Source organism: Vanessa cardui, chromosome 13 (genome assembly GCF_905220365.1).
Source record: "Vanessa cardui chromosome 13, ilVanCard2.1, whole genome shotgun sequence".
In the NCBI taxonomy this organism is placed as follows: domain Eukaryota; kingdom Metazoa; phylum Arthropoda; class Insecta; order Lepidoptera; family Nymphalidae; genus Vanessa; species Vanessa cardui.
In genome coordinates, this window is record NC_061135.1 from 7,030,994 (window position 1) to 7,047,955 (window position 16,962).

The following is a 16,962-nucleotide window of genomic DNA, read 5'->3' on the forward strand; positions in this document are numbered from 1 at the left end:
TCGATACATTTGAATAAGCTTATTAATCATACTTAGTATACATATATATATTTTGAATGTCGATAATCGTGAGAGTTCAATACATCATACTTAATAAAACTGCAGATACCTATTGATGTATTTGATTCAAACCCAAATATTATAAAAGGATTTTTCCGTTAAGGCATTCTCAGTAGCAAAAATTAACAGTTTTTATGCGCCTTTGCGTAACAAAGTATATACACATTAATTTGATGCTGCACCTGTAATCTAACCAGCCGTATTCATGGTAAAATATACTTTTCGTGCTGTTGCTATTTCATTTATTTTTTTTTCATTTCATTGTCATTCAATTATATCTTGTAGAATAACGATACCAACGTATTTTAAAACAAAATCTATCTTAAAACTATTACAAAACAACGACTACATATTTTACAAAATTCAAAAGCAGTATCTGCTTGTATAATATGAATGCTTATAGCAAATATATATATATCAATAGCTACATTTTATTGGGGTCGAGAGCAAATCATATAATACGTGACCCAAAAACGACTGGAGTTATGGAAAATAATAAATATCCACTGTAACGTGCGATTATTAGATACTACGAACGTCCTTTATATTTTATTCATTCAGGAAATACATTAAATAAATTGCTTCTATTGATCAAGTAGTTTACAAAAACAAAGCCTCATTTATTCCATATACGCTTTCATTGATTAAAATTCAATACAACCTTTAAAAAATCCATAGTGCGTCAGTAATTACTCCAAAACATTGTATCTGAATTACTCCCAAATATTACAATATTCGGCTTTCATTCTCTGCCAAATTGCTTCCAATCGGCTTTCTCTGAAACACCGAGTATACAATGCTTACACAAATTTCCATACGGCGATACTATTTTCCGAACGTACAGAATTACATTAACAAACTCATATTCGATAATATATAAATAACTACACTGTGTTACCAAGTGGATAAATTCATACACTTTTGAATCGTCATTTTACAATTAAGTGAAGCTACCGGCAAGAAACTCAGTAGTTACTCTTTTTCAACATTTAAAAAATACAAAGTCATGTCAGTTAAATTAATATATCCTGCTTGGAATTTCTAAATTACTCACAAATTGTAGTATATTTAAGAAGTCCACGGTAGTTTCGATTATTGGTACCACCAGCTGTTTATATCGAACGTTGAATAAACATTTCATGTTCATACGAACCTACCACCACACAGATCTCCAGATATCTGTCGGCAATAGCAATACGCAATATTGTTTTGTACGAAGGGTGAGTGAGCCAGTGTAACTACAGACACAAGGATATGACATGTTAGTTCCCAAGATTTATGGTGAAAAGGTATATAATATGTGGAATGTTTATTGAATTTTTCTTACGAGTCCATGGACGATTTTGACCAATTAGCGTCAGGTGTACCATTTGCTAGTCCGCCTATATATCATTAAATAAATAATGAAGGACTATTCTTATTACTACTTTGTACTTAACATCTCAACAAAAAAATGTAATTATTCGCATAATTTGTTAAGCATAACATTCAATTTCAGCTAAATATTTTAAAACTAGTAAGTTTTAAAATATTTAGCTGAAAGTAAATCCAAATTTTCCAACGTTTATGTGTATTTGTATATATGTGCATGTAGTAATAGAATCCTGCAGGTATTTCATTATAATAACAAAACAATATAACAGTTAAAACTAAGATATAGCCCACCTAACCACTCGAGGAGTAAAGAAAAATGTTATAATGAATATATGAAGTCGTGTATAACGTATACTCACACGTATAGCCCACATTTCAATAAAACATGAAGTTACGCATATATATATAATCACGTGGAATATACAAATCAACTAATCCATGAAAAAACAATCGTACCGATAAAGAAATCTGTCTATGTACTTCTATTGAAATAAGGTATGGTGCTTCAGTCAGGGACTTTGGCATTTTTTGGCACAATGGCTACGAAACTTGCAATGAACAAACACGTAAATTTGATCCTCTACAAAGGCTACAAACAACTTTGTTTCGTTAAGTATGTAATACTGGAATCAATATTGAACGCAGATGCATAAAGTCCATGCAAAAACAGTTACTTACTTTTTTTGTCATTTCAGGACATCAATAAATATAACAGCGTAAACACATTACAAGATGCCTATGCTCATTATGAAATAGATACACTTGAACAAAAAAGAAACCAGATTGATATTATCGTACCAACCTTATTGTCTATAATCGATTATCCCAATTTACAATCTGCTTTTCTCTGAATGCGTCTTTACCTTTTAAGACTACGAGTTAAGCAAGAATTTAATATACTTAATTCAGGAACAAAGGATGCTTAAAATTCTATTGTAATTCATCTAATACGAAATTACAATGATTTATATCAACTTCTTTATTACTTTCTGCAGTAGAAATCTAATTAAATTTATACGAGCTTTTTATTATTTATATTTATCATAATTGTGCATGTTATTTATACGTCCGTATTATTATGCATCGTAACGTGCATTCTAAAAAACGCACACACACAAACTCGTCTGATGGAACAAATGGATCTACCCAACCAGAGCTCGTATCGATAGTATGTAGCGTTTTACTCAATCAATAAAAGCAATATTCATAATCGCTAAATTACAAAATATATTTGTATTCATTCTTGATCATAAGAATTGGTATTAATATTTCTTTAAAAAATATATTTATTGTTTATGAATACTGTAGACGCTGAAAACAGGAAATTGAATTATATTTTAAAACTGCGAGTCAGGCGGGCGAAATTGAAGTCCCTTCGGAATATTGGAAGCGCAACACTCGAATGATCATTTCAAAATGAAAAATTCCGAACGTTTCGACTATTGGGGAATGTTTAAACGTCACATCACTCCGCTATATTGCATCGTTCGCTTAATTTGTATTCAAGAACACTTCAAGACACATTTGTTCATAACTTGTACACGTTTTAAGGAACCATTCATTCAAATATATTAGCTTTTCAACACCATTACCATTCTTTCAAGAATTTCCTTTTAACTTGAAATATTTTTTTTTAGTCAAAATAAAACAGTATTTAAAAAGATAACATTCTAATTAACAGCATTTCTGTACAGATTAATTATTGCTAGATAAATTACATTGTGATAAAAATCATGTTTTTTTTTTAATATTTTCAAGACAAACATAGATATTTAAATTCATGATATTCATAATCACTGCTTTATCGTACTAACAATGGAATGTATGCTAGTTATTCGTCACTCAATGTACTATTACCTACCCACAGACAGCACTTTCGACTAACAACTCCCCTGAATATAATTTATTTCGACAAACGACTCTTTCAGACAAATTGAGTCGTTTGCGTGTCTCTCGCTGTATCCGACTCATTTCCCCGCCTGAACACCCCATCTACTTAGTTTGAAATGAAAATCAGACGATAATAAGTTCTAATATTAAATGATATATCACATATTGATAACAAAAATGAAACATTATATATTAATATATATAATAATTAGTAGTCTGACTAGTTCCGCGGTTTCGCTCGCTTTTTAGGTTGTTGTTTGTCATGTGTTCAAAAAGTAACCTATGTCCTTTCTTAGAGTTCAAGTTTGCTTCATACCAAATTTCATAAAATTCGATTCAGCGGTTTGTTCCTGAAAGAACCAGACAAGCAGACAGAGTTACTTTCACATTTATAACATTAATATAGATTTATTTAAACTCATAAGTATGTGAAATTAAATATGATCTTTAAAAGAAAATAAATCTCAACTGCTGTCATTCGATTAACGACCCCGAAACAAGTTATTAGCGCAATAAACTGCCAGTGTATCGGAACATCGTCCAATATTCAAGCACATGCCGATAATATCGGGGTTGAATCGTTATTAGAGGGACGAGAACAAATCATATCGTACGTGCCCACAAACCGCAATAGTTATGAAAATATACGCAATTATAACAATGAATGTAACCTTTTCATAGTTTTGGGATTTTTATTATGTTACTAGTGATATGAGAAGGCTTGATTCACTCTATGTAAATGATTTTTCAAAGCTTAGCTAAGTTCCGATAAAATTACTCAATCTGGAGCGCGTAAAAATACCGGGAAAGAAATCTCCACCTCTTAAAGAGAAGAAGTTTTAATTTTTTCCATGAAGCTTATTCAGTACGGGTTTGAGATACATGTAGGATACCTTACGATGTTACTACGATATCACGATATTACTTTCAGTTTCGAATGCGAAATGAACTCTAATCAATAAAACAATAAAAATTCGGAAGTGTATGCCCGAATTTACATTAAACAAAAAATGCCGTTTAGCCGTAAAATGATTTACTATAATGGGTGTAAAGATGGAAATAAAACCATTATATCTCCTTTACTGTCCCCAAGGGCGCTAGAGACGCGACATTTCGACAAATCCCCTGAAAACTTGCGACAATGATCCCTAGTATTAAAGCTGAATAATTAATATTTATTTAGTTGAGTACAAACGTTTATCATTTAATTATGAAGTGTTTATTAATAGGCAATTTGCTTATATTTCTGATTTAGTCTTTTAGAATTCATAAGTACATCGATCATCAAGTAAATTGAAACGGCTTTACAGTTACGACCTACACTCTATGCAATATAAGTTAGGTTTGTAAAAAAAGTAGAAACTTGAGATGCCTACGTCTTGTTTCTACGATTGTAACGTGATATTATGTTCAAAGGATTTCTTTGTGAGTTTAGTTATTTAAACCTCACTAAAGAATTTCTTGTCCAATTCTCCAAGGTACATGTCAGTCAGCAGGTGAAACATATATCACTTGGAGAACAGTAATATTCTTCCGTTCCGCAGATTTGTCGTATAAATCTTTGGGACACGGCAAGCGACCGGTGTCTGGGACGTACTTATCTTCTACTCTTTTATTTTATTCTCGTGAATTATTTGTAAGCAGTATTAAATGAATAAAAGCTGATAAGTTGGCAATCTTCAGATAACACAAAGCAAACACTTTAAAAGTTATCTGATTTTTTTTTAAGTAAAGTAAAACTGAATGTGATGAAACCATTGCCTTAATTCGTTGATAATAAATCTTCTTGGTATTTTTTTTTTCATTTACTTAAAAGACATTTGATTCAATTGAAATTAACTTGAAAAATATTAATAAAAATATTATAATTTTGTAAAACGACGATTCAACAAAACTTTGTAGAGCTCATAAGAACAATTTAATTAAACAACTTGTTCATATAGCTATCTGTGAAGTTCTGCAGAAATAATATAATTAAAACGAAATCAAATTATTATTGCTGTTTTTAAAATGACTTCAAACTCAAACGTCTCAATTAAACTCAAGAAATAAATAAATTATTCTGCTTTTATAATTATAATGTCGGTACTGCTTCATTTATTCTGAGAAAGGCGGATTAAGTTCGAATCCCCGACAGGGAAAGATATATTCCGTAACCTCCTTAAGTACCATTAACAACGCCGTGAAAACCGGCAGATTATATAAGTCAAAATATGGTTAATATATTAATTGCATAAATACCTATATCAGGTACCTGTTTAAATCAGGTAGCTACATCATATATTTAAAACATACAATACTATAACGTTTCCATATGATAAACTAATTCTAATTGTAATTTTAATCAATACCTAATTATAACTTGTTTGGTAATCGGGTAAAAAATATTTATTTCATCCTTTTTTCAACAATTAGGTATTGCTGTGGCCAAGAAAATGTTTAACACTTCAAAAGGAAAAACAGTATATTATTTCAACGGATATCTTTTACTGTCTTTTCACTGATTAGTCGAAAGCAGCTTGACTAATTAATACTTTATTTTATTTAAGTAGGTTTTATTATTCTATTTTTTTTCCACTGAAAACTTCTTTTAACGTACAAAAAAGAGTATTTATTAAACTCTTATATGTAAATATTTTAACGATTTGTTTGAATATTGATAATATTAAGATTATTTACATTACGTTATATTTATAAACTTATGGACGTAAATTATCTTGTTTGATAGCAAATAGTAACGTAGTTCCATAGTTGTATAATACCTAGAATTGCCAGCAGCTTACATTAACGCTTCTTTACCGATTTTCGCCCAGTTCTCGATATATTTAGTTCAGATTGCGGACATTTATAAATCTACTTTCATTCATTCAATTTACGTTAAAGATGAAATTGGTAATTCTGATAAAATTAATAATTTTCTCGTGCTTCTTCAACTTTTGTTTTCTCCCCGAGAGTTCCATTATTTGTATATAATTTTACTTATAGTAAGTTCTAAGACGCGGAAGGGTCGGGAGAGGTTCGACACCTTTTAGGAAAATACTTTATACTTTTACTACCTTCTACGCATTTGTGACTGTTTAATTTGATTATTATTTCATTTTATTGTATCAAATTGCTATCTTAGTTTCTGAAAAAGTCAGCTTTGTTATGAATCACCATTTATTCTATTTCGTGATATCAGCAGTAACATTTCAAAAAAGGTGATGTTGATAAATTTATTGAAGTTTTTACTATTTAAAAATATATCGAATAATTTTTTGGATACTGAAATTTTAATTATATATTTTACAAACAATAATTTTCATATTTTACGTCTCTTACGTCTCAGAAATATGTAATTGCGTCCTAAGCATTCATCCTTTGAGATCTTTGCTTTGTTCGAACAGCAATGGCTTCCCACTTTATTATTATTTCAGTCCAAAACATTCCAACAAACGTGCCGACTCCCAACGCTCCCAGTAACACAATACGTATTATTTTTGGAGCTTTTCCATTTGTATTTCAATATTAAGTAAATTGTTTTTCGCGATGCCATATACGTCGTAAATTAGTATTTGCTTTGTCCTGAAAACTTAAAGATGCCTGACGTATTTTATTGACGATTGAAAAGATTTTACAGTCATTTTATTTTTATCATGTTTTTGATACAATCATACATTTAATTTTCCTTCTTTCTTTCATTACAAACATTTTACAAAGATTTTAGCCCTTACCAAAATTGAAGCATTTTTATTAAAGATCGAATAAATTACTGCTTTTGCTGTAGGCGCTTGTTGCTATTGCCAATAGAAATCTCGATGTCGTGTTTAATATTTGTAGCAAATGGTATAGGATAAATAAACATCATTCATAGTCACTAAAATTTACACCTTTCTTGAATTGTAAGGGTGCGGACGGTGGAAAAATTCAGGAGCTTCGCTAATCATGCAGTCATGGCCATGGCTAGTACGATTAGCTACGTATCCACAGATAATACTCTTATACTACAACGTATCTCTTAAAATCATTTTTGGAGGTAAGAGAAAGATCTAAAATACTGCTTGCAGCCGGCCTCATGTTGTGTTAAAGACAAGGCTCACTCTTAACGAGATAAACTTGGAATAACGTTTACGATTTAAATATGCTTTGTCTTTATAAACGAATTATATTACGATAAAATAAAATCAATATATTTTACTACGTTTTATTGATAATTATATAAAATATATGACATAAAAAAATTACGCCTTTCTAATAAACTTTAAATTATTTTTATTGGGTAGGTATGTGTTGTTAAGTACATATTTATTTAAAGATTATTAGAATTAATGAAGGTTAACAATCAAAACTATACATGTTACTTTAATGTAATAATATAAGCAAATAACATTCATAGGAATAGGAGAATAATATTTAGATACAATCTATATGTATACGCAATATTAATAACTAATCACTTCATACTCGTATTTAGTTTACTGATTAAATTCTACATTTCACCACCGAATGTGCTCGCTCCCGCATTTAAAGATACAAAACGCTGTTTCCTTTAGTTGGCCAGTGATCTGATGCTGATCATCATATCACATCTTGAAAAAGATCATATAATTGATCAATGTCTTAAGAAAGTTTTGTTTCACTTGCTTGAAATTATTTGAAAATATTGAAGATACTACAACAGTTAGAATACAAAAATAGAGAAATCTGTAGCAACAGGCTATTTGACAATGCGAAAAAATAAAATGAATTATTGTAATCAGTGTATAGTATGAGTTTAAAAATGGTTATTTACTAATGAAAGTTGAAAATAATACTTAATTTATTCAAAAATCCATAAATAAAAATGCAAATTTTTCAAATGTTTGTCACGTGATACAAAACGCTCCTGATTGACCGGGCTTATGAGGAAGTCACTTTCTTGTAAACTTTGCTTTTCTACTATTTGTACCACCGATTAAAATACAGGAAAGTGACGTCACCGACCCCGTTGCAGCGCCATATTGTCCAAGTAGCGTTTTTGCGCGCTATTTAAATATGATATTTTTCGGCAAATATGTACTAGAAATAAAAAACACAACTTTTACTGGATTCCTTAACTTCTACTAAATAATATAAAATATATTTTAAAAACCAGTCAAATAGCCTATTATATCTATGATCAATCAGAATAACTTGTACAAAAAAGGCGCCCTAATTAATGTGACAGATCTTTTGACGTTTGAACAAATACACGCATTATTATTTAATATTTAACTACCGCTTCAAATGTTATGTACGATCCATTTCATATGCAATTTGTTTTCTTTCTTATCGTAACATTTAATTCCATGTAATGATATGCATAACAAGAGAGTAAACTTTTAGGAAATGCATATAAATTAACAAAATTAAAAAACAATTAACCTTAGGCCAAGAATCAAACCCGGAACCTCGGAGTGGTGCTCAACCACAGAGGTCAGTTTCTTTGTTTAATAAACTTAAAACAAGTGCACTAGAAATAAACTAACAAACATTTTTAAGACATCATATTTTGCAAGTTATACATAATTGATATTCATTGAATTATTCTTAGTTAATTACTAACAATGAATAATCAAACAATACCATTTCATCAACACAATTTTATTATGCTTTGTCACCTAATTAATTAAATATAGGTATGATTTCCTATAAAATTAAGGTTATAAAAAGAAATAACATGATATAATTAAAACAAGATTTATTACATAACTACAAACTAAAGTTACAATAAGTCTAATAATTATTTTGGTTTGGCTGCTATTTTCGTTGGATCATATTTATAAGTTTTTTGCAAAGGTCCTTTACCAGCTTTGGTAAATATCATTTCATCGATTCGCTGTCTGTCAGCCAGATCCCTTGATAACTTCATATTTGTCCATGAGTCCTTAGCTCCCTCTACAAATCCCTTTTTCTTAATTGGCAAAGTCTCAGGAGTATGTTTGATAAGTTTTGGTATTTTGAAATAATCCCTTATGGCTGGTATCTTCAAGAAAGATACTTGACACAGAGAAATGAAATTTGTTGAACACCAATATACTAAAATTGCCCCGGGAAAGTTAATAGTAAAAGGTATCATGACTACTGGAATTGCTCTGAGGAAGTACCTCATCATGTGCATATTTTGGGAATCAAGGCGTCCTCCGTCTACACCAACTTCAATTGTTGCCCACATTGTCACACTTGTTATAATAGGTAGAATAAAGAATTGATCAGGTACAGTAAGATCTGCAAACCACCATAATCCACCATGCATCATACTTTCGACTGGACAATTCGCCATACCTCTTAACCCCATGAAAAATGAAATAAAGAGTGGAGCTTGAGCTAGAGGAACAAGAAGATTTTTTAAAGGATTTAAACCTTTTTCTTTCATGAAAATCATCATTTCTTGTCCATAGCGAGCTGCTTCTAACTGATTTCCTGTTTGCCTAGCCTCTGTCATTTTCATTTGAAGTAATTGAATTTCTGGTAAATTGTTATTCATAACTGCAGTATTTCTTTGTGCTAGAATTACAAGAGGGAACATGATAACTCGCACAACTATAGTTCCAATCATGATAGCACCCCACCAAGGAACATCAAGTGAGATGTGTAGGAATTCTAAGCAATTTTGAACAATTCCTACTGGGCCCCATCCTCCAAGACCAAGACTGGCAAATGTCGGTTCACCATTAGCAGCCAAAGACTGAACTACTTCTGTGGCATCACTGATAGTTGAAGGATCAGGTATCGGTGGTGGCTCAGGAATATGTTCCACCAACGGCGTAGTTTTACCGACATCACTACCGGTAGAAGCGAAACGCACTGAACTAGCTGAGGAATAGAAGTAATATACTCTAGCTTTTCTAACCTCAATGTTCTTCTCACAGAATAAACTAATTATACCGCTTCGACGTCCATGTCTGCTAAGTAATTTAAACATTTTGTACCTATTTTAAATATACCTAAAGGATTAAAAATAGTTCTGCAATTACAAAATAACCAGAAAACACAAGTTTCTTAAAATGACATTTTTGACAACTAACTTTTTTTTTTCTCTAGTGTGAACAGGCGCAAGGAATGCATCATAAAGCAATGACAACATAAAATGATTGGACTAAATAAATAATCATAATACATTTGGTCAATATCTGGATACTAAGAGCACTACCAAAACGCCTGTGAAGATTTGATTGTACCTACAATATATATATACATATATATATATAATATAAATTTGTATGTACTTATTAACTAAAGTTATAATATTAGAATAATAATTTGGTTAACTTTAAATTGTATTAATAGTACTATGATTAATGCAACGTTTCCTTGAGTGACAAGCAACTTATACAAACTTGTTAGTAGCATATATCAAGAGCACGTCTTATAAATCCAATGCAGCAGTTACTGAAGCAAGTACTGAAAGGCCTCAAATTCTATTTTGAGACTAAAAAGCTATCTGTCGATGGTCTTCAACAACAACAACAACAGCCTGTAAATTTCCACTGCTGGGCTAAAGGCCTCCCTTTGAGGAGAAGGTTTGGAACATATTCCACCACGCTGTTCCAATGCAGGTTGGTAGATTACACATGTGGCAGAATTTCTATGAAATTTGTCACATGCAGGTTTCCTCACGATGTTTTCCTTCACCGCTGAGCACTAGATGAATTATAAAGACAAATTAAGCACATGAATCAGCGGTGCTTGCCTGGGTTTGAACCCGCAATCATCGGTTAAGATGCACGCGTTCTAACCACTGGGCCATCTCGACGATGGTCTTCAGATATGATAAAATAATTAAAGACAGCTACGATACCTACCTACGATGCATATGTATGTATACACGGTACTTATACCAAAATAACATTTTTTACAATTTTTGTCTATCTGTCTGTTTGTTATAGCTAATTTCTGGAATGGTTTAACGATTTTGACGGAACTTGAACTGGCAGATAACTGACAAAATAAGGAGTAACTTAGGCTACAATATATTTGTTTTTATTAAATTCAAACGTGTACAAGCTCGTGGGCACTGCTTGTTTTGTATATAGTTTGTACATTATAACTACTGAGTTAAATGTTATAGTTTTCGTCCAGCGCTTTAGCCTCATGTAAAAGAGGGTTGATAGGTGCTATGTACCTGACGTCCATTTTTGTATAGTTGACAAAAACAAACTCATTTACGCATTAATTATAATGTTAGTAAAGGTGACAACATTAAGTTATATTTAAACAAAAGTAATAAACGTAATAAAAACTTTTTTCATTTTATTTGGTTTCCTTTTAATATCCATAAAAATAAGGCAAATATTTATATACAACCCACCCTCGTAGATGCCTAAGATATGCATATCTGATTAATACTCTTGCCTTTAAAATAAAAATTTAAAACTATAAAAAACCACGTGCTTAGATTGTCAAAGATTTCAGATACCAAAATGTCTCATGTCAATGTCAAATTTTAATAACAATGTGATCGAGTTTGTACACCTAGAAGTTTTGTTGTTTCTTAATTCAAAAGTTCTGTAAAAACAGTGAATATCGAAATGGCGCATATATCATATCCATTTAAAAAAATAAACAAGGCTGTATACCAAAAGCCGGCATCAATTTTAACAGAAGATGCAATCTACTGGAAGAAACTGGGGGTAACAAATTATTTATACATTTCTCATCATAAATACTTGTTACGTTACCCTACCTAATATATATTGATTTATTTTACAGTTGCCTGTTTTGGTAAAAGAATTTGGAGCTATAGACTACATAGATTTTTGCCCAGTGGAACCATATTACTTTGCAGCGACCTGCTCTGTTAGAGTACAGGTAAATTGGAATAAGTCCATTTAATTAAATTAATGTTTTCATTACAATTACATATTTAAGTAAGCAATTACAATTGCTTTCAACTGTAATTATAATAATATTTATTTTTTAAATAATAACCTTATATATATTACAGATATATGATCCAATCACTAAAGTTGTAACTAAAAACATTTCGAAGTTTGCAAAAGCAGCTTATGGTGGTACTTTCAGAAGGGATGGAAGACTTCTAGTCGCTGGTAGTGAAGAATCAGCGGTCAAGTTATTTGATGTACAGTCTAAGAATGTTCTAAGAGTCTTTAATGGTCATACTGGGCCTGTAAGTTGAGTTAATATTATACATTGTATAAAATATCAAATCCATGTGTCCATACTAAATTATTTTTGTATCAATTTTAGGTTCATAGAACATTTTTCTCAAGAGATCAAGTTAAAGTTCTTAGTTTCTCCGATGACAAATCTGTTTGCATGTGGGACATTGCTACTGAAGAGAAGATAGCAAGTTTTTCTGAACATACAGATTATATTAGAACGGGTGCCCCAAGTCCAATTTCACCGGATATAATACTATCCGGTAGCTATGATCATACTGTAAAGCTATATGATTGTAGATCCAATGAAACAATATTAACTGTTAACCACGGTTGTCCTGTTGAGTCAACCCTATTTCTTCCATCTGGAGGAATATTTATTAGTGCCGGAGGTACCGACATTAAGGTGTGGGATATATTCAATGGTGGAAAATTATTGGCAAATATTTCTCAGCACCACAAGACGATAACAACTTTAAAATTAGCCAGTAACAATAGCAGACTTATGTCCGCATCTCTAGATAGACATGTAAAGATATATGATTTAACAACATTTAAAGTAGTACACAATATTGATTTTCCTAATGCAGTACTTAGCATGTCCATATCAGAAAATGATGATGTTTTAGCAGTTGGTATGATTGATGGAGTCATTTCTATAAGAAAAAGAGTACAGCCAGCTTCTCTATCGGAAGAGAAAAAAGGCTTATTTAAATTTAGACCAGATCATGTTGAAACAGCAACAGTGGATATGGTAGTAAATAAACAGAAACCTGTTAAAGGACCAGATTTTGAAAAGTCTTTAAGGAAAATGGATTTTACCAAATCTTTGTCATCTGTACTTAAGCCCTATGTAGCAGTTAAATTTCCAGAGAAAACAATTGCTTTAATACAAGAACTGCTCAGAAGGAAAGTTTTGCACATAGCTATAAGTGGATTGGAAGAAAAGGATATAGGCATGCTATTAAAATTCTTTAGGAGAAACCTTGGTGAAACAAGATTTACAAGGATTATTATTGATGCAGCCAATGTTTTTATTGATGTTTTTGAAGATAAAATAAAATTGTTCTCTGAGCAAAACTTGTGCCTTTACACATCATTACAAGAAGACATAAAAGAAGAAATTGAAGTTTGCAAAAGAGTTAGTGAATTAGAAGGTGCAATAGGACTGCTGTTTTCAGGTGCTCAAGTTTCTACACATTTAGACACTTTAGAAATAAATGATAATTTATTACCATCATCAAAGGCACTAAAAGATATTGTTATTGATGTGTAAATAAAAAATAAGCTTCACTGTGTACATTTTATTTATCCAAATCTTTCCAGCTTATAATGTTATTATAATCCTTTATTTATAACAAATGTTTTTAAATAAATCAATACTGCCAAAAGAATCTACTTCATAAAAAAACTTAGGTATATTAAAAATAAGTATTAACTCCATATATGTGTAATAATGAATGAAATGATCTGAGATGGCCCAGAGGTTAGACCGCGTACATCTTAACCGATGATAGCGTGTTCAAACCTAGGCAAGCACCATACATATTTGCTTAATATGTATTTATAATTCATCTCGAGCTCGACGGTGAAGGAGAACATCGTGAAACCTAGATGTGTCTAATTTCATCGAAATTCTGCCGCATGTGCATTCTATCAACCTGCATCTGAACAGCGTGGTGGAATATGTTCCAAGCCTTCTTCCTTAATGGAAGAGGAGACCTTATCCCAGCAGTGGGAAATTTACAGGTTGTTACATTACTTTATGTGTATTAAAAATTGTTCACATTAACTTATAATAGAACTAATATAATAGCAAGAAATCACCCGAAAACGCATATTTAGTGGTGTCTTGCCTTCGGAACGCATATGAGACGAAAGTAATAAGTCAACTTTCGATTTATCGAGTAAAGAGACAATTATTTTCGAGAATACCTGTGCAAGATTGGACACAGCGGCGACGGTGGGTTATCTCTGCAACTAGGACTGGGACACCTCCAGAATACAGAGAAAATCATGGACCGCGAGGTTGGACGAGGTATTGCCAACACGAATACATGCAGGGAGTTTTCGTGTCATAAAAAAAGGCTTCGACCAGATCCGTGTTGGCGACTGAGCTGGGGAACTCGCGTGCGCGTGCCCTTCATCAAAAAATCTTCAGTGAAAAAGGATAACAACGTGAGGCTAGCGCTGATGTACGCTGTAACGAGTAATAACTTTGGGACCCCAAAAGTATATGTGCTAAGCACATATGGCCGAAACGTGGACAGTAATGGTGGAAGGGTTCTGAACGTAATATTATTATAAAAACTAAAACCATGACACACGAATTATTTTAATAATAATAAAATATTGACTTAGCGTAGCCAAAAACATAAAGTTATAAGCTTACTTCTAATTCGTTTGTTCAATGTTTGTTCAATATATATTATTGATGATTTTTGATTCCATTAAAACTATCGATATTATTGTAAATGATCATTGTTGAAAATAAGCTGCTGTAAGTATTCCTATTTTGTTAAGAAAACGCGAAGGGAGTATTGATCTCTAAGATTATTGTTAAACCGGAAAGTTATCTTTGAAAATTAACATTGTTACATATTTTTGGGTTATATAATGAGCCGATATAATATTTCCTGCATTACTCCAAAGTAATATGCCGTAACTCACAATATTATGGAAATAAGCAAAATATACCAATGGAATTTTAAATCGGTTAGTTATTATGTAGGTAGTTATATAATTATAGTATTTCTATTATTAACAATATGTGAGGATTGCATGTTTGCACAGTTTGGCAGTAGGTTGAAAACTTATTTAGATTACTGTTAAAGCAGATGAGATTGGAAATCGCTATTCGGCAAACGCAGCGTAAACGCTTTGTTGGCCGGTGGACTAACGACTCGGACTAAAATCTGGGCATACACATTAAAGATTGCCCTTGCACCAAGTATAAGCATAAACAGCACAAGTATAATTAATCAAATTTTGGCACTTATGCTATTAGCTGCATTTTATTAAAAATAATAAATTTTGTAGAATACAAATATCTAAAAAATTTAAATCAAACTCATTAGCTAATTGTGTTTTAAAACACAAATAATACATCATACATAGTACTTACTACTACAGTACATTCAGATTCTTAAATATTTTTTTTTGGTTACTTTATTTTCTGTCCACAATATGTCCACCTGTTTTAATCTTTCTACACTCTACTTATTACATTTTATAAGCTGTGAGAGTTGTTTTGGCAGGTGACATTTTTGAATTATAATTTATAGTCTGTGGATAAGTAATGTGATTTGTGATTGTGGATGTGAAGTACGTAACTTGCATAAGATTTAAGTTGTATTTAAAACGTTCAAAGCAACAAAATGACTATTATGCTTTCAGTTTTGATATTTAAATTTGCTTAGACAAAGTGGAGTAACAAATGTAACAGTGATTATGCTCATTTTGTTGGTAATATAATTCGTTATCTGTACCAGTAATTTGTAAGTTGACTTTAAGGGTTTCATGTTTTTCGTTAATTTCTTGTTTATTTTGTAAAAAAAAATGTACATTTGTTCTTGCCAATATGGTGTTTCAATATAATTTTACGTTTTGTGGTAAAAATTGTTTTAAATTCAAATTCTATTAAGTGTTGTTAAAGTAATTCTAAAAGGTTAAATTAATCATATAAAAATTGTATTGTATATTTGGTTTTTATTTTGTAGATTTGCAAGAGTAATATTATTTGCAATGGATGAACGAAGAGTAGCTGATTATTTTGTAGTGGCTGGATTGCCTGAGCAACCAGAAGTACTAGATGATTCTGACTCTGGTCATCTAAAGGGATACAGTACAAAGCCTCCAATTACTGACATAGGTAAGATATTATGTATCTAGTTTGATGAGGATTTTCTTTTTTCTATAAAGCCTAAAGCAATCAACAATAATTAGAAAAAAAACTAAAGTGAATAAAAAAATAAAAAGAGATTACTATTATAAATAAGGAAGGAACTAATTAGCCTGATGGTACATGTTCATAATTTATTTACGAGGTCACAATTGGATGTTTGATTGTGGACCTAGACTGTTTAGTTATTCTGTTCGAGCCATCACATTGTTGTGCATAATAATTGATTAAGGTTGTATAGTACTTTTAACTACCATCATAATGTATTATGGTAATTCAACTTTTTAACAGTAAAATACTTAATAAAATTTTATATATGATATTACATGTATTATAAAATGTAGTGTTAATAGAAATAGTAATTAACGTCGAATTATTTTTGCTTTATATAAATAAAAATATTTTCTATCGAGTGAATAATGCGATGATAAATAATAAATAAAACAATGCTTAAAACAAAGAGTATATACATTACATATGTGTATTTATAAATTTACATATACAAAGTTAGTACTACAAAAGTGTGCATTAAAATGCAGCTAGTAAATAGCTATTTATTACTTATCAATTATTAAACTCTGCTAATCCATCAAAGAGTTTGTAAGTTACAAGTTCTCA

General features: G+C 31.1%; 3 protein-coding genes across 3 annotated transcripts in view; 2 read left to right on the forward strand and 1 right to left on the reverse strand.

The window, feature by feature from the left end:
* Nucleotides 1-9,005: 9,005 nt before the first annotated feature.
* On the reverse strand, nucleotides 9,006-10,377 carry LOC124534794 (mitochondrial inner membrane protein OXA1L-like). The gene has a single exon (XM_047110809.1). It carries the CDS (start codon nucleotides 10,244-10,246, stop codon nucleotides 9,065-9,067), a length of 1,182 nt encoding a protein of 393 aa, XP_046966765.1. The 5' UTR covers nucleotides 10,247-10,377; the 3' UTR covers nucleotides 9,006-9,064.
* Nucleotides 10,378-11,739: 1,362 nt separating this feature from the next.
* LOC124534774 (U3 small nucleolar RNA-associated protein 15 homolog) lies at nucleotides 11,740-13,736 on the forward strand. Its single transcript, XM_047110784.1, has 4 exons — nucleotides 11,740-11,954; nucleotides 12,034-12,132; nucleotides 12,269-12,451; nucleotides 12,532-13,736. The coding sequence occupies exons 1-4, from the start codon at nucleotides 11,853-11,855 to the stop codon at nucleotides 13,717-13,719; spliced, it is 1,572 nt and encodes a 523-aa protein (XP_046966740.1). The 5' UTR covers nucleotides 11,740-11,852; the 3' UTR covers nucleotides 13,720-13,736.
* Nucleotides 13,737-15,725: 1,989 nt separating this feature from the next.
* Nucleotides 15,726-16,962, forward strand: part of LOC124534831 (DENN domain-containing protein Crag) — a 43,254-nt gene continuing 42,017 nt past the window's right edge. The window contains exons 1-2 of the mRNA XM_047110859.1: nucleotides 15,726-15,940; nucleotides 16,163-16,314. Coding sequence (XP_046966815.1) covers nucleotides 16,188-16,314 — 127 coding nt within the window. The 5' untranslated portion in view covers nucleotides 15,726-15,940; nucleotides 16,163-16,187. The remainder of the gene's footprint in view (nucleotides 15,941-16,162; nucleotides 16,315-16,962) is intronic.

Bases quoted from the DNA above. Each gene is read 5' to 3' on its own strand.
- LOC124534794 (XM_047110809.1), bottom strand. From the start codon at position 10,246: ATGTTTAAATTACTTAGCAGACATGGACGTCGAAGCGGTATAATTAGT.
- LOC124534774 (XM_047110784.1), top strand. From the start codon at position 11,853: ATGGCGCATATATCATATCCATTTAAAAAAATAAACAAGGCTGTATAC. The intron at 12,133-12,268 runs GTAAATTGGAAT...TATATATTACAG, and splicing joins CCTGCTCTGTTAGAGTACAG to ATATATGATCCAATCACTAA. The intron at 12,452-12,531 runs GTAAGTTGAGTT...TATCAATTTTAG, and splicing joins TTAATGGTCATACTGGGCCT to GTTCATAGAACATTTTTCTC.